General features: G+C 26.9%; 3 protein-coding genes across 3 annotated transcripts; all 3 read left to right on the forward strand.

Moving 5' to 3' along the window:
• The first annotated feature begins 2,782 nt into the window (after positions 1–2,782).
• On the forward strand, positions 2,783–7,897 carry LOC107163374 (fatty acid-binding protein-like). Its single transcript, XM_015510771.2, has 3 exons — positions 2,783–2,998; positions 5,609–5,889; positions 7,670–7,897. The coding sequence occupies exons 1-3, from the start codon at positions 2,926–2,928 to the stop codon at positions 7,721–7,723; spliced, it is 408 nt and encodes a 135-aa protein (XP_015366257.1). The 5' UTR covers positions 2,783–2,925; the 3' UTR covers positions 7,724–7,897.
• A 5,462-nt stretch (positions 7,898–13,359) lies between these two features.
• LOC149055758 (fatty acid-binding protein, muscle-like) lies at positions 13,360–17,333 on the forward strand. Its single transcript, XM_089227290.1, has 3 exons — positions 13,360–13,547; positions 16,262–16,542; positions 17,191–17,333. Exons 1-3 carry the CDS (start codon positions 13,475–13,477, stop codon positions 17,242–17,244), a joined length of 408 nt encoding a protein of 135 aa, XP_089083416.1. The 5' UTR covers positions 13,360–13,474; the 3' UTR covers positions 17,245–17,333.
• Positions 17,334–18,445: 1,112 nt separating this feature from the next.
• On the forward strand, positions 18,446–22,184 carry LOC149055759 (uncharacterized). The gene is made up of 3 exons (XM_089227289.1): positions 18,446–18,693; positions 20,622–20,781; positions 21,029–22,184. Exons 1-3 carry the CDS (start codon positions 18,531–18,533, stop codon positions 21,690–21,692), a joined length of 987 nt encoding a protein of 328 aa, XP_089083415.1. The 5' UTR covers positions 18,446–18,530; the 3' UTR covers positions 21,693–22,184.
• The last annotated feature ends 1,928 nt before the right edge of the window (positions 22,185–24,112 follow it).

Genomic DNA, 24,112 nt, shown 5'->3' on the forward strand with positions numbered 1-24,112 from the left:
ATATTTTCCTTAGGCATCCTTTTTTTTCCTCAGTCACAGTTCCTTAAAACATAATTCTGGTTTGTTATATTTTTTCAGTAAAAAGCTTTACGTCATTAACTGTTGGTTAAAATTCTTCATTACAGCGCATCATATAATGGCTAATTTATCTTCTGAGGTATTCACTAGATTTAATACTCAGATAAATCTATGGGTTTACTTTGTGAGTAATTAGAAAAAAGAGCAGTTTTCGTAAATATATTTTTATTTGAGTTTATTGTGAGTATATATTCAAACTTTGCTATAGAACTAATTCAGCTAAAATGCTTAATAATTTATTTTGGCTGTTTTTCTGTCAGATAAAAATTACAAATTTGATGGCTATTAAACATATTTATGTGATATAAATGAGTGATCTAAGAGCTCTAAAAATTTTCTCAGTAAAGAGAAGTCTTATTTTCATCATTTGCACATAGCGAACTCAAATAGACTGGGTTGGCATGTAACATATTCAAAAAAAATAATTAAGCAAAACATGCAAAAAACTTAATGGAATTCCAGTACATTCTAGTAGGATTATTAAAAAAAAAAAATAGTTATGTAGTTATGTTGGTCAGTACTTAGCGTATTAAAAAATAAATGTCAAATGGATAATGGTTTGTCCACTTCATAATTTTCCAAATATTAGCAACTGCACTCAAACTAAATATTATTCACCTTTCACAAACAAAATAAGTATTATGAAAACATTATGAATGCAATAAATAAAAATACAAATATATTTAGATAAAATATGTATATTATTAAGAATGCAGAATGTATATAAAATGCAATAAATGCAATAGTTATTTATGACCGTGAAAGAATAGTTACATTAAATTTATTAAGATTATCATGTGGTTTATAAAGTAGGAAAAACTAATAGGTAGCTGTAATAAATTTTATATTGGAAATATTTGGTATACAAAAAATATATCAGAAATTAAATTTATAAAGTCTGCCTCTATAAATCTCATTTTTCTGAACACGTTTTAGAATATTATCATAATATATATACATTATACACTTTAAACATAAAGAATTATTCAATGATAAGAATTAATCAAAAAGTTAAAACTCATTTCCATATTCCACACTTGTATTTTGAACTAAATATTAATATTCATACATATTTTTACAATTAGTCTGTTAATAACGTCTTCTTTTTTTAGTAACAGTTAGTTATAAAAATGTAAAAAAACATTTTATTGAATTTTTATAGTTATTTAGACTGTTTAGAGTATTTAAATCTAACCTTGAAAGCTCTCCTTAAAAATAAAATATAAATTGTATTCATTCCTATCTAAAAAAACTGTACTGTACAAAATAAAATAAATTACCATATCATAGTTTTTGAATGAAACAACAAATGAAAAGTTTCCAAGATATAATTTTTTTCAGGTAGTTGAATTTTTCAAAGTTCTCTTTAATTATAATATGCGTTTTCAATCAATTTTAAAAAACATTTAACATGGTAGAAACTACTTTATTATCAATTACTCAGAAGTAGGTGTATAAGTAATTTAGTAATTAACTAGGAAATTTAAAACATTAAAAATATTCGAATTAATATAGATTAATAAGTATATGTTCAAAGTTACAATTGAAAATTTTAAAATGTATAAATGTAATCATAATTCACGATAAAATACATCTACTATGGCCAAATAGAAGGTTTTATAAAACGCTATATCGGAAAAGGAAGGCTAGAATGGAATACATAAAACAAATCATGATCGAAATAGGAAAGGATGGCTTCAAAAGACTAAAGGAATTTAATTACAATAGAAAAGCATGGAGAACTGCAACAAACCAATCAAACGATTTAAGAAGCAAAGACGTAATTTTGTATTTTTTATGATACAAAATTTAATAAACTTTAAATTTTATAAGAGGTCAATTCACTTTAGTTTTAAACTAACAGAGCTAAACAAAATCTGCTGAGCGTAAAATTTGCTAATTGCCGTGGCATAACGTCCTCTTAAATAAGACTTTCACATAAGAGTAAGCTTATCATAAAGTCAAAAACATCGCATCGGTCCTACCTACCTTTATATTATTTTATTTAACCTCTTAAAAATTAAGTAGATACTTATAGTTTTTATATTTCTTTGGTCGTTTCTTTTATACTTTTTGAAAAAAAAATCACGACAATTTTAGGTAAATGTTAGATACGCACGAACTTATAAGACTGATTTGAATTAATTTTTGTTAAAAAATGTAACTTTAAAATATTCAAACATCGTTTGGAAGATAGTAGGCATAATATAGTCTATAATTTATAGATTAAATGTATGAAAATTAATTAGTACCTAGCTACTACCGAAGTTTTAGATTCAAAATTAAAATATTGAATAAGATGGTTAGTTGTATGCGAATTTGAACGGTTACTAAACTCTTGCTAACCGAAAGAAAAAAATATGTAAAGAATTTTAGTTGATAATTTATCATAATACGAAAAACTGTTATATTTATTAAGATGACTAATATATCTAAAACATTAAAAATTATACTTATCACATTATTAAGATTTATTTTTTTCGAAGCTTAAGTTCAATTACATGACGATAACTTAACTTAATTGATTTTATATAATGATTTATATAATACAAAATGTATGTATTTGGCATATTTATTTAATGTGATTCTGCATTTTTGATTTCATGGAAATTTTTTTTCAAAGATTATTTATGTGTTTTTTATATTTTATCGTATGCCTATCATAGCAAAAACTAACGATTAAAATAATATCAAAAAGTAACCCGACCAGTTTATATTCGAACGAACGTAAAATATTATTATTCGCTGTCAGTAGAGTCGCCTACAAACAACTGTAATCCAGCCGTCATAACATATTGCAGTCATTACAGATATTAAAATATTTAAGGAAACTCAAAACAATTAAAAATGTCTTTAATTTTCAACAAAAAGTACAAGCTGCACGCCAGTGAAAATGTTGAAGAATTCTTGAAAGCTCTGGGTAAGTAAATAACACATTTATTTATTGTTTAAAAAATAAATATACTTTACACTGGTGTTATAAATTTTAAAATACTTAAACCAACTTGTAACCTATACTGTACAGTATACTGTATAGTGACAAACAATTACCCGCTTTTTTAATTTTTTTTGTCCACACATAAAACTTTATACAAAGTATCATGAAAATTAATTTGTAAGAATTAACATTTTTATTATTATAACTTCCGATAACCTTCAAATTGTAATGGATGATTTGTAATTGATTTAAATTGTATTAAAGAAAATCCTAAGTGATTCTCCGTTAGCATTGTAATTGTATAGGTTTAATTAAAAAACAATCAATTTTAAACCTAAGTAATGCTTTTAAAATACATAAATCATTCAGATTATTATAAAAAATATACAGAGTGATTTTACAAACATGATCACCCGCCCTATTTATTCAAATTCTGATTCCTGGAAACTATATTTCAAAGACCATATTTTTAATAATTTAAATTAATTGTATACCATTTAAAAATCGAGTTCTGTTTTTCAAAACATGAACTTACCTTTTTATTGAAAAATTTTAGGTAGTAAAAAAATCTCTTAAAATTATTTTATTGCAAAATATAAAATAAACTTACCTATATATCTATATGATTTTAACTTAAAAATGTATCATTTTAAATTGCTATCGTTTTTAAATCATCATAGCCCTCTTGACCAATATTAATCAAATTTACTGTCATGGACCTATCATATTTATAGTACCTACACAAAGTTAAAAAAAACTCTAAAACTATTCATTATTATAAAATTTTAATATAAATCGGTACTCAAAATCTCCAAAAAAGTTATTAGTTATATAATACTCCAGAAGGGTGATTCTCATTTGTAAAACGAGTTTATATGGCAATAAAACAGATAGGATTATAGGAAGCAATGTATAAAAATTACTGAATGGGTTTACTAGGATAAAACTATACCTATGTATTTAAAAATATCATCTTTTCAATGATACACGATGCTATTGTTCTGTACTTTCTTGTAAGAATAAAAATCAATGGCCAGAGAAATAAATTACAAAGTATGATAAGTTATAATTATTTTAGATTCTGAACGGAGTGATGAATGTATTGATTTTACAATGATGTGTGTGTGTATTTTTTTTTTTGTGTCTGTGTACAGGATAACTAGTCGAAATACTGCTTCAATTTCAAACTTTGGGGGTGGTTTCCGATGTAAAAGTGAATATCCTTGGTGCATTATACAGGTCAAAAGTAAACATTTTCCAATAATTTTCAAAAAATTCGAGAAAAACAAAAAAAAAGTGACAGAAAAACGGGAATTATTACGCAAAACCAGTTTTCGACCAAATCGATTTTTTATATGGTTGTAATTCAAAAACTAATCACTGTAAATACTTGAGATTTTCACCAAATGTTTATGTTAGTGTTATCTATATACAGTTTAATTTTCAAAGACAATTTTTTTTTGAAGTGTAGGTAAAAAAATTTTGGATAACCAAAAAAAACTTCTTATTGTAGCTAAAAAAAATTAAAAATCGTTAGGCACAATTTTTTTTTATAAGCGTTTATAGTTCAAATTTGTACGAAATCTGTCGAAAGCGCGAAAATTTGCAAGAAAATTTCTGTACACTTTATACAGTTTGATGTTTTTGTAAGAAAGATGTGAGAATGAAAGATAAAATACATATTAATCAAGAATATTTTTAAATAGTTAATTTTATGATGTGCATACAATCTAATATATGCGAATATATACACACTAAGTATTTATAAGTATGCGAGTTAGATAGGAGAAAAACGTTTCTAACCTATGAGGATACAATGATACCTATCATTGCATTCAAATCTAACCTACCCTAGTCAGAGGTCCACCCCACCCCCTAATGTACAGCAGAGCGACATCCACTTACCCGCTTTTTTTTATATATTTAAACGTTTTAAGCACCAGAGTATTTTATCATCTGTAATTTATTTCTAATATTAGTAAACTTGGTTAATAACATAAGATTTAAAATCTTAAATTACTTGAGAGGGAGGTCCACCAGCAGGGTTAAAAACATTATTATTCTATAATGTACTTGACAACACTTAACCAGATAAAACTGTGTTTAAAAATAAGTAAACACTATTTAACGTATCAATAAAATGTTTCAGTAGGATAAGTCATAAAAGCAAATTGAGAAACAAAAATAATAAATCTTTTTGATAAAAATAGTTTTCTACTCAGATACACTGTATTATGTACACAATATCTATAATCTGATGTTTATAAACTTATTTTTATTTTTCATAAATATAAATAAATTTTAGTGATAAATATTTAAGGAAAAAATGATTTTATTGAGTACGTTTGTCAAATTTTAAAGGAAAAATTTTATATTCTTATTAAATCTTAATCAAAGAATATTTGGTCAATACTGATATAGACTATAAGAGCCACAGAAACTTTTCAAATGCTATCCAACAAAATCGATGGGGATCTTGTGCGAGATATATATCTTATACTAATTTTAATTTGTAACGCCCATAAAAGCATTATCTGTTTATGCATATTGGAAAAAGACGGTTAAAAATATTATCTGTTTTTTTTTTTATAGGCGTCAGCTTGGAGGATCGTAATTTGTGTCACTCTGCAATTCCTGTGGTGGAACTAACCAAAAAGGAGGACGGAAAATTGGTATTATCATCAACCTCGGATAAAAAAGACTTTTCTATCGAGTTCTACCTCAACGAAGAGTTTGTTGAGGAGACTTTATATGATCACAAAGTTACTTCACTATTCACCCAGGATGGAAATAAGTTGGTGGTCGTTCAGAAGTCCGACAATTACAACGATGTCACAATCGTCAGAGAATTCAATCCCGATGAATTAAAAATAGTATAAAACTAATGATAAATTCTAAACACATACCTACACTCTCCCTCACACACAAATTTGTTTATTGCACGTTGGCTGTACTTATACAGAGCGTAACAAAAAGATCTATAAAATACAAATGAAAAATGATTCTATAGCTAAACAATAAACATAGTTACGTAGGGCAAATTAAGAAAATTACATGGATGATAACTAATAAGTAATTTAAGGAAAAACTTATCAGGAAATCAACAAAAAAAATATTATTAGACGAAAACGTTTCAAATTAATTTAATTAGATAGGTACTCCAAAAATTTTGATTTAAAAAAATTTAAAGAAATTTAAAAATTGTATATCTTTAATTTTTCCAAAAAAAAATATATTGAAATTAAATTTTTTTTATTATCAATATATTATGCTGTACTCCAAAACTATTCAATCAATAATGTTAAATGTGTGTGATTTAGTCCATCTTAAAATATAGATTAGTTATTATTTCAATAAGTGATTCTTAATTTTCTTCATTGAACATTTAAGAAAGGATTAAATTTTGAGAATTTTTTATATATATATATATGTTACGCCGAATTTATGAAATTTCCGATTTCATGAAATCTGCATCGCTGTTGCCGACAACGTGAAATCGGCAACTTTAAATGCATAATACTGCCGATTGCGTGAAATCGACAAGACCATTCTTAAAATAATGATAACACATAATTCAATATAAATTAATGTGTTATATTTATGATTGCACATAAAACACTGGAAATTTAATAAAATCATATTGTAATAATAAATTTCACGAATAATACTAGGAAAACTTTCGACTGAAAGTCGAAAACTGCCATAATACGTTGATCGCGCTTTCGCCACACTCGTCTAACGCCCAGCTACCTCGATTAAATCAAACTTCTAACGGACATGATAATATCGCCTATCTTTATATATAGAAGCATCATCAGTTAAAATTTTTACAGCTTCGGCATCTCGTTCTGCTGTCCATTTAGAGTCCATAGTTAGTAAATTGATTTGGTAATTAATAATTAAATTACTAATATCGCAACGTAAGCTGCACACTTGTCGAACCGTTTGCACTTCACACACTGTTAGCTATTTCCCCAGGTAAAACGAATGACTGAACACTGATCACGTAGATAATATTTGTCGTTATACTCGTTATAGTACATTATTTTACCAAAGCAATACAAACTAAGATAAAATGTTTGTACTTACCTATATGATGGCACCGTATTATCGTCATATTAGGGAATAAAGATAATGGCTTGGTAATGCCAATAATGAACACGCGTGAAATTTTGATTATTTATATAGGTATCACTATTTCATATTTGGAATGTGTTACCGAATTCATGCATTCGGCAGAAAAAAGTGTGCCTATTTCATGAAATTAGCAATCAAAATTTGCCGATTTTGTGAATTTGGTGGCATATAGTTGCCGATTTTACATTGACGGCAACAGCGTTGCAGATTTCATGAAATCGGCAATTTCATAATTTCGGCGTAACATATATATTATAAATTATATATATGTGTTTGAAAAAAAATGTTTATATTTAAATATAAAATAAGATATTTAAACTGCCAGGTCTTATTTTGTTACATTTTGTATACCTACTGGCTATTAAAATCACGTAGTATGTAATATGACGATCAACGTGTTTTAATATATTATATATCTAAATGTACCTATATCATAAAATTACGTCAATCGTTGTACCAGTTAAACAATTTAATTTTGTTAATGTGTATATTAATTTATAATTCGTCTACTTTTAGACCTTGACAATCGACGGAATCACATGCTACAGAATCTATAAACCAGTCGACTAAATAGACAATATATACAATATTATGCTATTCTCAGAATATATTAGTATAGTTCGATTAATTTGGATATTTACTGCAGATCTATGAACAATTTGGCACACTACCTATCTATACTTTAAGAATATTGTGATAAATATGATACAATTACACAAAAATAAATTATTAATTCATTTTTAATTTTGGTCTTATGTTTTTAACTAATATTTACAAACGCCGCATGTGATATGTGATATGGTTTTATTTAAATGATCTCTTTTTTGATATTTTGATTTGATACAACAAACCCCTATAATTACCTTGTTGCTTGTACCATAGAGGAGTATGCCACGGAAATACTAATTTAATTATTTTATGACACAATGGGTATCTAAATATTTAAATCTGCAAAAGAACAGTGTCACATTGATTAATATTTAGAAAATAATATTTTCATATCATGATAACAATTCAGTCATCCATAAAAGTTAGTAAAACTTATACATAATTTAAAATTATTTTTTTTTAATCATAAAACAGTTATTTTTTGATTTTATACGAATAATAACAAATATATATATTGTGTAAATTTACTGAAATCTGTTTGAAAGTTGAAGGTGTCAAAAAGTTGAACCCACGGGTGCTAATCTTAGACGGTCTAATGAATCGTTATGTGAAGTCAGAATGGTGTTTAAAAAAATGGAGCACTGCAGCTGGATTTTATGAATTTAGTAATTACTAAATATGTTTTGGTTTTTTTTATAATACTTTTTAATTGTGATACGCAAATTCGGAAACACTGCAGGAGATACAAGTGTAGCTGACCAAAATCGGAGATAAAAAATATATATGATCGACGAACATGATCTTCAAAAACACTTTGATTGCATTCCCTTTGATTCTTTGACTAAGAATTCGATGAAAAGACCAAAACGGCCTAGAATTATTGAAATCTACAATTTCTTAAGAATGATATAGGTACATTAATAATGAGTTGGGGTTATACAAAATACATTATTCTACCTATTTCTAATAGGTGTATTAAAAAACAAAATGTTATCATGTAATTCATAAATTTAAATAAAACTGCTTGTATTCCACTTTCAAGCTAAAAGCTTATACAAGTAGCTGGGTTATCCGTAAAAATATTGAGGTTATCCAATTGGTATATACAATATTCAAAATAACTATATTTCGGTATGTATAATAATATATTAGTATATAGTTACAGGTTCTGTAATATATAATATCTATATGTTGAACCACAAAATAAACGGCTAGCATTTTTAATTAACTTTATCATTGTAACAATATTTAAAGCTTTTGAAATTACTGTTAACGCGTTATCTTAAGCTTCTTATTTATGCTTACTTTCGAATAAAAGATAAAATTGTTATTTATTGATTGTGTATTAAATTCTATTTATTTATTTATTTATTTATTTTTTAGCTTTCATTAATAAATCTAGCTATTTATTTTTATTGCAGTAGATAAGACAATATTGCAATATAGTTGATACATCTATTAATTTTCACGGAGGTACAAATGGTACAATAGAGCCGATCTCTATGTACAATATGTGTATATTACGGTCATCAATTCATATAATGTTAATTAAATTATGCCGGATTGTTGTTGGCGGTAACTGGTATTTATTATTAACATAGTAGGTATACCTGGAATTCTGGAACGATGCCACAGCCCATAGTAGCACCAAATTAGTCATCTGTAGTTAACAATTTAGCGACGGTGGACCGTACTTTACGATTGCTGAATAATGAATAAATGCCACACAAGAAAAAATCGACTTCAATCGATACCACTGGATTTTGTCACTTACTCATAGATTTTAAAACCATTATACCATTTATACCTAATGTATTTTATTATAAAACGGTGTTGCTACTTTTTCGGTGTAAACTTCATTCAATTTATTTGTACCTAAATTTTACATTTAAACCGAATCATTATATGTTTTTTGTTATCTTTACTTTCTAAACTATTATACCTACTTATAATTGTTACTATGCTAATATACTTTGATCGAAATCCATCATAACATGCTTCAAGCTTTCGTCAATGATTTATATAAATGATGTGTTACGTGCTTTTTATAAATAATATTTTAATTACATTTCCAATCAATTAAATTAAATAATATAATATACAGTTAAAAAATTAATTTACCCATATACAATATCAGTCAAAATTTTTGAAATTGATTTTTCGAACAAAATATTGAAACATTTGAGTAAATTAACTGATTTCACTGTTAATCATTTTCAGCTTAAAATTATGCACGGGCGTATAGTTACGTACAATTTTAATGTATCTTCCTAACTCATTTATCACTATATTTAATAAATAATTACTTTTATATAGATATAAAGTTTGTTTACTGAGACAAAGTCGGTAAATTAGTGATCAATTTTACTGGTCTATTCAGCAGTAAATTTAAATAATATTTAAAGTGTAATTGTTCCAACATCCGTCCGTATTTATATAAAATATATATTGATATAATCCTCAATGTTATAATATTGAAAATAAATCAAATTGCCTAAAAAATCGTTATTCTGATTATTTACAGAACATTTGATGTTTAAAATAATTATGTAAATAGTTGAAAAGTATTTTTTAAATTTTTTTATTGGATATAAGCATCCATAGGTTTACTTATTAGCAACAAAAATATTACATTTTTACATTATTATAAAATGTTATTGTACAATTCAATTTTTTTTAGACATAAAATTATGTTTTGATAATTAGAAAATGGACAAATTGCCTCGTACAGGTTGTCAGGGATGTTGAAGTCTTTCCTAGCTTCATTGAATAAGTTTGGGCAGTGGACGATGATGTGTTTGATGGAGTAGTTTTCATTGCATGTTGGGCATAGGGGAGGATCTATCTTTGCCATAAGGTGTCCATGTGTCAATTTTGTCTGGCCTATTCTAAGTCGTGAATAACAATATATTATCCGAAGATATGTTAAGTAATAATATGAATACAATATAAATACATAAATTTATAATTACAATATAATATGTAGTATAGTACACAAATACTTTTGCAATAATTCAAAGTAATAGATAGGTATAATTATTGTATGACTATTATATTTAATAAGAAAATTATTAAAATGTACATTATTATTTCAATAATATGTTGAAAATCTAGGTCATTACATAATACACATATTATAGTTTGTGTCAATTAAAAAGATCTAGCCGCATTAAACATCCCTGGTAACCCTCCTCGTCGCCTTAAGCGAATATGGTGCAGAAACCTACTAAACTCTTAATCCAAATAACAAAAAAAAACAATAATTAAATAATTAAAAGACTAAAGTGTCATAGGTGGGTATAAGAAGGGCGTATTTGTGACAAGACCATTGGGGGGGGGGGGGACTAATTTTTCTTTTTTCGCATAAATAAAATAAAAATATGAGTACCAAATTTAATTATTAAATACTCTATATATGAAATGTATAAATAATATAATATATAATGTAATGTATAATATAATGTATATGTATAAAAAAAAAAAAATTGTAAAAACAAACATTTTGTTGAAACAATTATAATTAATAAATGAAAAAAAAAAATTATTAAATATTCATTTTATATGTATAACAAATATATACCAAGATGAGGTTGGTAGGTAGTCAAATACTGAAATTCTCAAATAACAAATTCAATTTTCCTTTTCTTAATTTTAGAAAATTTGTCGATTATATCATCAACTGATATAACAATATGTTTGTGAACATGCAGCAAAGCCAAACCTGTTAAGCGATTTTGGCCTATTCTGAATCGTAACCATGTTTTCAATAAATAAAAAAAATATATTTTAGGCCAATATTCGGAAGTAATAAAATATGGAAACCGATAATATGGTCAACTATTATGATTACTGCTTGGCTTAGGGTCTTCTAGCTTTTAAAATAACACAAATATGTATGCATTTGTGCACAAAATAGTAAAATTATTAAAGACTTATATACTTAGCTCAAATAAATACTCAAATATACGATAAGCACAACCACCAACATATGACCGAATAAGTACTAAAACATGACTAAATATTAAATATGCGATAACATAATATACCAAATGGCAAATACCTACCTATGTGAAAAAATAGTGTTTTTCTTAAATAATTGAAATTTTGGGAAAAATTAAAAGATGTTCCTTTCTGTTTTACTAATTGATTCTATATACAAAAATTTGTTTCATCCAAATCAGTGTGACCATAGTGCAGGCATAAAATTCTTATTATGTTAAGTACGATATCATTACGATTTACGATCTTTATCAAACGAAAATTGTTTTAATTAAATCAATGTATTACATAGAAAAAATACGACTGATGGGGGGAGGAGAATGCCCCCTTCGCCCCCCAATTAATACGCCCTTGCATATAAACGGTTCAATTATATAGTTCGTAAATAACCAACAAACGAGCTACATGCAACATTATTAAATAATATGAATATTTTCTTATTATTTTGGTATTTGCTATTTATTTTAAGTATCTGTTTTACTTGTAGCTTGTCGTACTTTAAATTAATTATTTTTTATGATCACTGTATATATAGCTTAATAAATAGTGAATGACATAAATTCATAATAATGCATTGCAATAATAAATAATGGCTCACATATTAAGTCTTTATTAAATTCATTATCAAAATATAATAGTGTTATAATATGTTTGATATTTTAACCATGATTGTCGGTTATAATAAAATAAATGAAATATTAATCACAAGAACATTTAATAAACTAATTGAGGATACCTAAAGTTTTAACCACGGCTCATTACACCGTGGTCTTAACTTATTTTTTTTTTATAACATTTCAATAAAATATAGTAATTTATATTTTTCGATAAGTTTATTGAAAAAAAAAATCCAGTTTGAATTTCGTTTATCATAACTTTAAAATAGTATAATATGAATAAATATTGTAATATCGACTTTAGTAAGTATAAGGTCATACATAATTCAAAACCATTCAAGGTTGAGTTTGTTAAAAATATATCATCGACCGCCATCATTTCATAAACATTGAAAAAAAAAAATTAAAGAATCATTTTCATTTTCTTTTTATGTGTTTTAAGAACTTTGGTTTTGTATTTTGTAATTCGTAATTGTGATTTTAATTGTAATTGTTGAAACTAATTGTATCCACAAAGTTTAAAAAAAAGAACTTTAGTGTTGATCTAAAAAAAAAAAAAAAAAAAAAATGATAATGATAAAATGTGTGAAGGACTGCAGTCAGTAATTTACCATAACTCAAAATACTGCAAAATAATGTCTTATAAATTTATTTAAGGCTCTAATATATCTAAACCAGTTAAAATTATACTCATCAGTCATCACATCATTATTTTGTTCGTTGCATCGATTCAATTACTTGACGATGGTTTTATTTGATTGGTTTTATTTAATGATAATAATTTTACGATTTATATAATTACATAAAGTATGTAGGTATATGGCATATTTATATTTGATGTATCACTTAACTTTTAATTTTATGGACATTTATTTTAACAGATAATCTTAATCATGTACCTATATATTTATCGTATGCATATTATCATAACAAAAACTACCGATTATCAAACGGTATTCCGGTATCTATTCGAATGAGTGTAAAATATTGTTAGTTGTTAGTCAGTAGTCGTCTGATTGCCCGTACGAAAAATTGTTTTGTTGCCATAATAATATATTATAAATTATCTTATTTAAGAAAACTCAAAACAGTAAAAATGTCTTTGATTTTCAACAAAAAGTACAAGCTGGACACCAGTGAAAATTTTGACGAATACATGAAAGCTCTAGGTAAGTAAACAATAAATTTATTTATTGTTTAAAAAATACACACGTATCAAACTGACGTTATAAATTCTAAAATACGTGCCTACTTTAGATATGGAAACAATTCGTCAATAGCGGAATATTGTAAATTATTAGTATTATTGTTATTCACTTAATATTCGATATTTAAATTTAAAATAAAATTATAAATTTTGATAAGATTATTTTACGCATTCTTATAATATTCAGAGCAATCTTACTTACCTACCTACTTATTCTTTTTTTTGTTTTGTACAATTATCAGTAGACACTGTATTGCTGTTTTATTATTTTTAAAAGTGCATGAATTTTTAAATTTTTAATTTAACATGTAATATGTATAGGTACTTTTATACGGAGTAATTATTGTTGTTTTCAATAACCTTCAAGTTTTATGGGATGTTTAATTGATTTAAAACGCATTGAAGTAAATCTAATGTGATTTTCAGTTGACATTGTAATATGTACAGGTTTAATAATAAAACAAGTAATTTGAAACATGAGTAGTTCTTTTAAAATAAAAAAAATTCTTCTGATTATTTAATAAAATATACAGGATTATTCATCAAACATAACCATCCATTCTTTTCTTTGACAGTTAAATTCTTAAAATTCTGATTAATGTAAAGTATATTTTAAAGATTATATTTTTAATTATTTAGATTTGTATGCCATTTAAAGAGCGTATTTTGTAACATAAACTTCTGTTTTTAAAATATGAACCTACCTTTTACACTGAAAATTATCAGGCAAAAAAAATATCTTAAAACAGTTTTATTGCAGAAATATAAATAAATTAGTATTTATCAATATAAACACTATAAACTCTAACAGATTTTATAAATTATAAAATGTTGATGTATTTAAAAGTATATTATACTTAGTATGGTTTTAAAATCTTCAAGACCCCTTGGATCATGACCCACACCATTCAAATGTATTATCATAGAATTATCATCCCTAGCATACAAAGTTAAAGGTAACTCTAAAGCTATTTGTTTTAATTTTAATATAAATCGATGCTCGAAAATGTTGAAAAAATGTTCGAGAAAATTTATTCTCAATTGAAAAATATAAGTTAGAAACGCCATACGACAGATAGAGAAAACTATGTAAAAAATAAATATAACAAGGAATGAAGGTATAGATATTATGATCTTTATGAATACCTTAAAATTCTAATAATTGCCATTTGAAAATACAAATTATTAAAGGGTAATTTGTGTGGGGGATTAGCATGCTTGGCAAATCATTCTATACTTTCATTTCAAATAAAAATTAACGACTATTGAAATTAAATACAAATGTATGATTTATTATTATTATAAATATTCATTATTATTTAAACATAAATGTTAAACTAAAATTAAAGGCGTTTGCTTAATTCTTGTTCTTGTAGCATTTTAATTAACTTACTAAATATATATCGTACAAAAACTGTTGCAACATATATTGAAAACAATTCACCAGATAAAACTATATTCAACATATATTGGCCGTATCAATAAAATGTTTATGACGTACGAAATGTCGTAAATGTAAATCAATAAGTAAAATAATACATTTTTTTAATATAAACAGATTTCTACTTAACTTAATTGTATTGGTAATCTATTTTGTCATGATTTTCAAATATTTCTGAACTAATTGATACAATGAAATCTATTGATTAAGTGAAAATATCTTTAAATCAAATTTTCTTTAACTTGGAGATAATTATAGCTGTATTAATGCATAATATTTATTATAATATTCATATTATAAATTATTTTTTTTTTTTTTATGATAAAATATAATATCCGTGGTCTGTCTCAACCATTTAAATACCTAATCGATTTTATTTGTAATTAGGTATATTAAGTGGATAAATACGTAGTAATGTATAAATATTTACGTAATATTATCACATGAATGTCTTCAACTGAAACATCCATCCAATTATTCCAATTTATAAAACAAAAACGTTATTTTGGTCGAATATAATGTTGGATTATTGAACTATGACACTATTATAATGTATACTACCTATCACATTATTAAATATTAATGAATATCAAAGTATTAAAATGTTGTATACCTATACGTATATTATATATTATTATATTACCAAAAAAAAAAAATAACGTGAAATGTATATCTCATCATTACCATAGCTTTATTTTTTGTAAATACCTATATGCATATTAGTATAATTACGTTAATAAGTGATAACTATACGAATTGTGAAATGGATATTATCAAACACTTAAATATTACGGTTTTATGGTTATTATTAAATATTATATTATAATTTCATTGATTATATTTATAGCGATTTTTGTATACGACTGGGCCAAGTCCCGATGTACGTACACACGTGCTTTACACAGACCAGGGACGGCCAAACTGTCGATCTCAGACCATCTAAAAATAGTTATTCCATTATTACAACTTACAGTTACTAAACATTTAGTAAATACAACAACATATATATTTCGGACTAACCTGTACCTATGTATAAAATTGCAATTTCTCACATAAAAGTTGTATAAAAGCTGAATAATACCGCTAACTACTCTTTCTGATTATCATTTAAACTGTTTAAAGCATCATCTTCATACGAATATTTGATACCTATTTTAATTTATAACACGGGCAAAAGTGTTTGCCTGTTTTATCGCCTATGGTGAAAGACGGTTAATAATTGTTTTTTTTTTCAGGCGTTGGCTTGGTGAAACGCACATTGGGAAACACTGCTACTCCGGTAGTGGAGCTGACAAAAAACAACTACGGAAAATTGGTGTTGTCTTCAAATTCGATTATGAAAAACTCATCGATCGAGTTCAATCTTGACGAGGAATTCATCGAAGAAACGATTGACAATCGCAAAGTTACATCTATCATCAGTCAGGATGGAAACAAGCTGGTACACGTTCAGAAATCCGACAAGCACAGCGACACCACAATCGTCAGAGAATTCAAGCCCGATGAATTGAAAATGGTACAAAATTAATGTAACGAAATCCATAACACCTCCCTACTCTCTCTCTCATACACACAGATACCATATTACACGATGTCTGTACAAATAGAATGTGATAGCCTGCAGATCTGGCAATTAAAAATATTAATTTGATACAGTTAAACGTAAGAAAAAAAATTAAGAAAATTATATGGATAATAAATATTTAAGAAATAAACTTAAATGCCAGAAAATTCTCCAAAAAAAAAATGTTTAAAAAAATTTATTAGGTACGTTACAAATTAATAAATTTGTTTAAAATTAGATTAAAAATAATTGGTTATTTTTAATTTTTCCCAAAAAAATGTATTGAATTGAATTTTTTTTTATTTCAATATAAAAAATGTTATTCTGTAAATTGTAATGTAACACAAGCGCCTGTAAATTATATAAATGAAAAAAAATGTATATTGATTAGGATAGAAGTTATTTAATTAGCCATGTTTTATTCTGTTATATCTATTGTATACCTGCACCTTATTAGATCACGCACTATATAATGTAACAATTGACATGTTTTAGTAGGTATATAACAACATTATACTATTTATACGTCGATCGTTAGCCCATTTAGATGTCTGAATTTTGTTAATGTGTTAAATTAATTTATGATTCGTATATTTTTAGATTCTAACTATTGACGGAATCACCTGCACCAGAATCTACAAGCCAGTCGACTAAATACATAATACAATATTACTATAATATACTATACTGTCAATACTCATTACTTAAATTATATTATTAAAGTATAACATGTTGGTAAATAATTCGATCAATTTGGATACTTACTCATTTCAGTCGTTTGAAAAATTTGGCCTGCTTTTTACACTATAGATATATTGATATATTGATATACGATTACACAAAAATAAGTAATTTATTCATTTTTGATTTTGGTTTTTATATGCCACATAATCTATTATAATTTAAGCTTTGTATCGAGTATCATGCTGACTGTGTTACCTGACTTTCTCAGGGAAAAATGAATCAATTTAAAATACAGTGCTAAATGCGATTCAATTTTCAGCTGCGCCGCACTAGATTACGTATTAATAAATGCAAGTGATTCATGAAATTGCTGAGAAAGATTGACTGCTCCGAGAGGTTGCCTGTTTTTGAGAAATCAGCCTTGAAAATAACACCAAAATCAAGTGTGGCTTATTCACCTGCAGAAGAGGATTCAAAACTGGCTGAACTTTCCTCGTTGAACATTGTTGTTCACGGGCAAGTCATCGGTGCATCGTTATATTTTGACATAGATACATTACCCCACCTCCCTGTAGTAATGTACGTTATATTTAGTTTTATGTACCAATATATCCAACCAAGATACAAAATTTGTGTTAGATGGATTAAATATTTATAGCTACTACCGAGCTTGGTGTATTCAGCTAATAGCTAAATATCCTAAGTATATAATTATCCTTGAGAATAGTATAAGTTTAAAGTGTCCGTATGACCGTATACTTTCATTAGGAAAAATAAACAAAAACAAAATATGTAAACTCAGATGTTTAATGCGGTCAAATGGTTTCCTAGAATTTTTTTTAACATTTCCTTATAGGCGCTAATATAATTATATACTATACTATAGAGTGACTATTTTTATAAAAAACAAAAAACTGGACAAAGTGTTTTAGTTAAATACTCTTTAAAAATAAAAACCAATTTAAATAAAACACGTCTTATTTGGATTAGTTATTGCTGTAAGCTTAGAAAAATTAATCAAAGAATTCTTATGGTGCGATTCCTATGCACGCGTCTAGAGACGCGCGGCTGACGCGGCGCGATTTAATTTTAGCCGCGCAGGTACTACTTTACTTGTTTTTAAATATAACCGATTCCTATGACCGCGGCCGCCGCGCGGCGACGACCGCTTCGAGGGCAGTCAAATCGCACGAGCCGCGCGGCTATTCATATTTTAATTTTCAAAGTTCGACATTTCGTTAACACTGTGTGACAAAATGTCTTCAAAAGTGTCATTCACAATAGAAGAAGACATACTATTGGCTGAATCTGTAAGAGAACATCCATGTTTGTATGACTTAAAAAATGCCAATTACAAGGATCAACAAATAAGGGACAATGTATGGAAGCTTATATCAAATAACCTGAATAATAAAAGTGGTAAGTAGTATACCTATTCAACATATTAATGAAATTTCAAAATTAATTGTTAATTTGTTGAATACCTGTCAGTGTAGACCGTAAAGTAATAGGTATCTAGTTAGTGTCTATACAATTTGAATTATTAACATGTAGGTAGATAATTACCTAAATTAAAATAAAATATTCTATCTTCATATTATCATATTAACCTAAATGAAAAGGTACATGTACACATAATATCGTATTATATTTATTATAATATAGTAAGTCATCTGATATATTTTAGCTAGATATTTATTTTGTGTTTGAACTCAACACTGGAATCTGTATTTTATTAATTTACGATTTTAATACAATTTAATAGAACAATTTACAACATTCAAGAAAAATAAAGTAAGCACAAGTATTTATTTATTTTTAGTTATTATTACTTACGTACAACATACACTGAATAATAGTTATTTATGTTAACATTACATTATGAAAAAAAAGTACATTTATAAATAGATGTTATTTTCATATTATTTATATATCAACTGCGTGGCTAAGTATAACTAAAAGAATATGTTATTGTGGAACTGGAATATCTATTCTAATCTATTAGATTGATGATTTTGCCACGGAACAGCTCCCTGTGGACTGTTGAAAAATTTTTTAAATTCGTCCCTCACGAAAAAACCCTCAAACTTTGCATATCCTCCTGCTCTTGCCAATGACATCATATTTTCAGATGGTTGAGGTTTGTTATCATCGAAGTTATAATAATAGTTGTTCGTATTCTCCAAGTAACGATCGCGAAGTAAATTGTGAAGGCAACATGCAGTCAAGACTAAATTATCCACCGTTTCTGTTTTTAGAGATATTGGTGTATAGAATACTCTGAAAATTTGGCTTAGAAGCCCGAAACTATTCTCCGTAGTTCTTCTCGCCCGGGAAAGTCTGTAGTTGAATACGGTCTTTTGATAATCTTTTCTAGCCTCAATCCTAGAATAAGGACGCATCATATGTCGGTCTAGGCGAAATGCCTCGTCCCCAATATGTACACACGGTAAAGATACATTGGAATCTGGCAGTTTTTCAGGGGAAGGAAAATATTCACCGGTTAAAATTGTTTTAGAGATACTAGATTTATTAAAAATTCCACTGTCCCCTTCTTTACCATAGAACCCAATGTCCACAAATATAAATTTACAATTAGCGTCCACAATCGCAAGAAGAACAATGGAAAAAAAATCTTTGTAGTTAAAATATAAGCTTCCGCTCTTCTTTGGCGAAAATATGCGGATGTGTTTCCCGTCTATGGCACCAACACAATTTGGAAAATTCCACTTGTTCCAAAAGTCATGAGCAATACGTACTAAATCTTCTTTTAATGGAGGTTTTAATAAGACTGGTGTTAGACGAGTACTTAAACTCTTTAAGACTAATTGTATTATACGTGTAATATAACTTTGAGAAATTCTGAATGAAAAAGACAATGACCTGAGCGATTCTCCCGTTGCCATATATCTAAGAAAAAAAAACGTAACATGTTAAATACATTTTTTTAAATTTATAATATATAATATATTTTATTTATAATAAAATCCGATATTTCTGCTAAAGTAGTATTAAAATAATTAAAACTGGTTGCAAATAAAGAGCCCCCCCCATACACGGAACGATTTATCGGTCGCACAGACAGATTGATACGTGCTCGCGAAGCGTCAACATGCCAACCACCGACCTGTCGACAAACTTGTTGGTGCGTGTATGGTATTGTCGAAGCACAAATTATACAATATTAATATTTTATTTAAAATTAGACCTATGTTGATCCGACATAAATTGGATATTTATTTTATTTTGGCATGTAGATATAATATAATAATAGTAATAATATATTTCTAATTTCTGTATAGTTTTATGAACTGTAATATTTAAATGAATAATTATTATTATTTCAGTTGATGATTGTAAAAAGAGATGGAAAAATATGAAAGATACGTATAATAAACATAAAAGGAGTAGGAAACTAGGGACGGGATCATCGACAAAAAATAAACAAACAAAATGGGCCTTGGCAGATACACTATCGTTTATGGACGTATGTTCTTACGAACGAACGTGAGTAATAATATATTAAATACATTGTACCTAAAAACCAATTCATCTTACAGTTATAGAAATTGCCCATTAATAATAATTATGGTTCGAAACTAATGCACCTATGCGGCTATGCGCTTAAATTAATACAAATATGCTTTAAAAATGTACAATTATTTTTTTTCTCACAATTTTATAATTTGTACTAAATATCTATTATAAATAACACAGAACTAACTATTTTTTGTTCATTTATTATATTTTGAAGGGGACTGACTAATTTTAATTCTACGGTTGAAATGAACAATAGTGAAGAAGAAGATAGCTACTTAGAAGTAACGGTTGACGATGAAAACAATTCAAGTGATGAAAACGATGTTTCACAGAAGTCTGCAACAGAAAACACTACAGTTCAGGAAACTGAACTTGAAAATAATTTGAATACAAAAAAAACAAAATTATTGAAAGAAAAAAGGCCTACTAAAAAACTAAAACAAAATGAAGAGTTAGTGTCATTGTTCAAAAAAAGTAATGAAGAAAAACAACAAATTATAAACGCCATTAACAAAGTTGAGGAAGATGATGATCCCATTGATTCATTTTTTAAAACAATGGCATTAACAGTAAAATCGTTTCCTCAACATTTGAAAATAAAAGCCAAAAAAGAAGTGTTCAACATAATTACGGATTTGGAAATAGAAAATAACAGCACTACATTGACATCAAATAGAAATATTCAGTCAACAAGTAGCTTATTTTCATCTCCAAATCCTAGCATACAATCATCGTCAAACTCAGGATTTTCAACATATGATCGTCCAAGTCAATATGTTTTTCCAGAGACTAATGATCGTCAACCTGGAAATTGGACTCAATCGCTCGGTGATAATAATTATGAATTACTTCAGTACGACGATAGACAGTACGAATAAGGAAAATATGATAAGGTATTTTTATTTGTTGTTTCAATAAGTAGGTATCTATTTTTATTTTATGGTTTATTATACAGTTACATTTATATTTATTAATTCTATTAAAGGATGAATTTTTCGTTTATTTTAAATATATTTTTACAACAATAATATTCGGGGTTCGAAAAAGTAATATCATTCATTACTATTATTATAATTTTTTTGTTTTATTATATCTTTACAATTTAAAAACTATGTTTGATTTTATTTATGTTTATTTGTAATAATATTTATTATGATGTATTGGCATTTTTAAAAGTTCATTTTTATACTGCGTTATTATTTTTTATTAAACGAGAAGTTATACACAATTTATTAAGAATAAAAATGTTTTTATACACATTATTTAAAATTTGTATTACCTAGGTATAGGTACTATAAAATATAAATTATACTACAAACATATATTATTATGTTATACATTACCTCAACGTGACTGCTAGTTTTTCAGCAGCAGATATTGGTTTTCTAATTTTGATGCTTGGGTTGGTTTTTATGTCTTCCTCAACTAGGTTCAATACATAATTAAATTGATCCCAACTTAATCTAAAAAATTCCCTGAATTTGGTTTCGTCTCGCCATAAATGTTTTTCAATCAGAACACTGAAAAATCCCTCAGCTTCCCTGGCTAAGTACATTTCATGCACTTCATTTTTATTTTTTGATACAACGTATTTTATGATAGCTTGTTCTTCTTCTACTTGTTGTAAAAGAAGTAGTTTTAAGATCAATTTTTGTTTTTTCGTTAAGGACATGGTTAAACTAGTAAAATTGTAATATTTTAAAACACGTTTTTATGAGTATACAAGTACAACCGTTTCAAATAGAGGACTTGACACAACTACGTGTACGTGCGTAATTCTAGTCCCGTAGTGTTCTAGCCGCGCGTCTCCTGACGCGTACATAGGAATTAATATTAGATCGCGCGGCTAAATAAATGACCGCGCGGCCAAAATTCAAATCGCGCCGCGTCAGCCGCGCGTCTCTAGACGCGTGCATAGGAATCGCACCTTTAGATCGCGCGGCTAAATAAATGACCGCGCGGCCAAAATTCAAATCGCGCCGCGTCAGCCGCGCGTCTCTAGACGCGTGCATAGGAATCGCACCTTTACTCTTTTTGGATTAATGTTGATTAGTAATGATTACTCATCATTTTTTAAATTACAATTCATCACAATCAACACTCGTTCCACAAAAACTGTTGTACTTTTGTATTTATTTCTTTGATTCATTTTTGTTTTACTCATCGTAATAATATAGAGATAACGGGATTAAATCGAGACCATCTTCTAAAAATGGGACAAAAAACGTACCGTTTGATGTTTGTTGGTACAACGGGACATGATGATCAAAAACGGAGCAATCCCATTTTAAACGGGACGTATGGTCACCCTACTGTACCACTCAATTTTCCGGCTACAGCCTCCTGGAATTAGGTCAATGACAGAAGGAACTATAGGTAATAGGTATTTGGTGTAAGTTTTAAAAACAATTCGCCAGTACATAAACCTTATTTGAAAATAAATAATTCCTATTATGGCCCCTTTTCGTAAGTCAATAAAATGTTTATTTACGTTTCACTGTGAGTGTAAATCGAAAAATAAAACAATAAAAAAGCTATCATAAAGTGAAAACAGTAAAAACCCAGTTTAAATCTAATCAGTGCTTATGGAGAAGAATATAAAAACAATCTGAAAAGCAAATATTATTTATATAAATTAAATTCAACCGGGATTTGAGTTCAACTATTAATTTAAAAACATTTTTTGTTTTTCATAAATTTTATTTTATTTTCAAATTATTGTTGATGACTGTAACAAATTGTCAAAAAAACATGATAAAAAAATAATAATAATAACAATAATTAAAGTACGGAGTAATGAAAAGCCCGATGTACTAATAGCAATCAGAAAATAAGCAAACAGAAAATCAATTTTCATATTTTAAGGGAGAAATTCGTGTCTAAAAAATTCTTTAGGGATTGAATAAATACTTATTATTTGCTTGTTTGAAAGTTCATTTAAAATTACTGAGAACAATATACAGTAAAAATTCAATTTTTCTTATACCTATCAGGACTTGTAAGATTTAAGTCTTTTCTAAAAATAATACGATAACAAAAAAAAGAAAACATTTTTAGAAAAATATACGCATCTTATATAAATATTTTATACTACAAAATCTAGCGCAGTGATTCAAGTATAAAAATGTTTTATATTCTTCCGAAATTTTAAATTTTCAAAATTCAAAATAATTGTTAACTAGACATCCATTTTATCATTACTTAATAAAGTAGTGTACTTTGATAATAATTTAGATCGGTTCACTTGATTTATTTTTACAAACTCGAACATTATATATATATGCGCATTATTAAAGCA

The sequence above is a fragment of the Diuraphis noxia genome, unplaced genomic scaffold (assembly GCF_037042655.1).
Source record: "Diuraphis noxia isolate RWA-SAM2 unplaced genomic scaffold, SU_Dnox_SAM2 contig0004, whole genome shotgun sequence".
NCBI classification, from domain to species: domain Eukaryota; kingdom Metazoa; phylum Arthropoda; class Insecta; order Hemiptera; family Aphididae; genus Diuraphis; species Diuraphis noxia.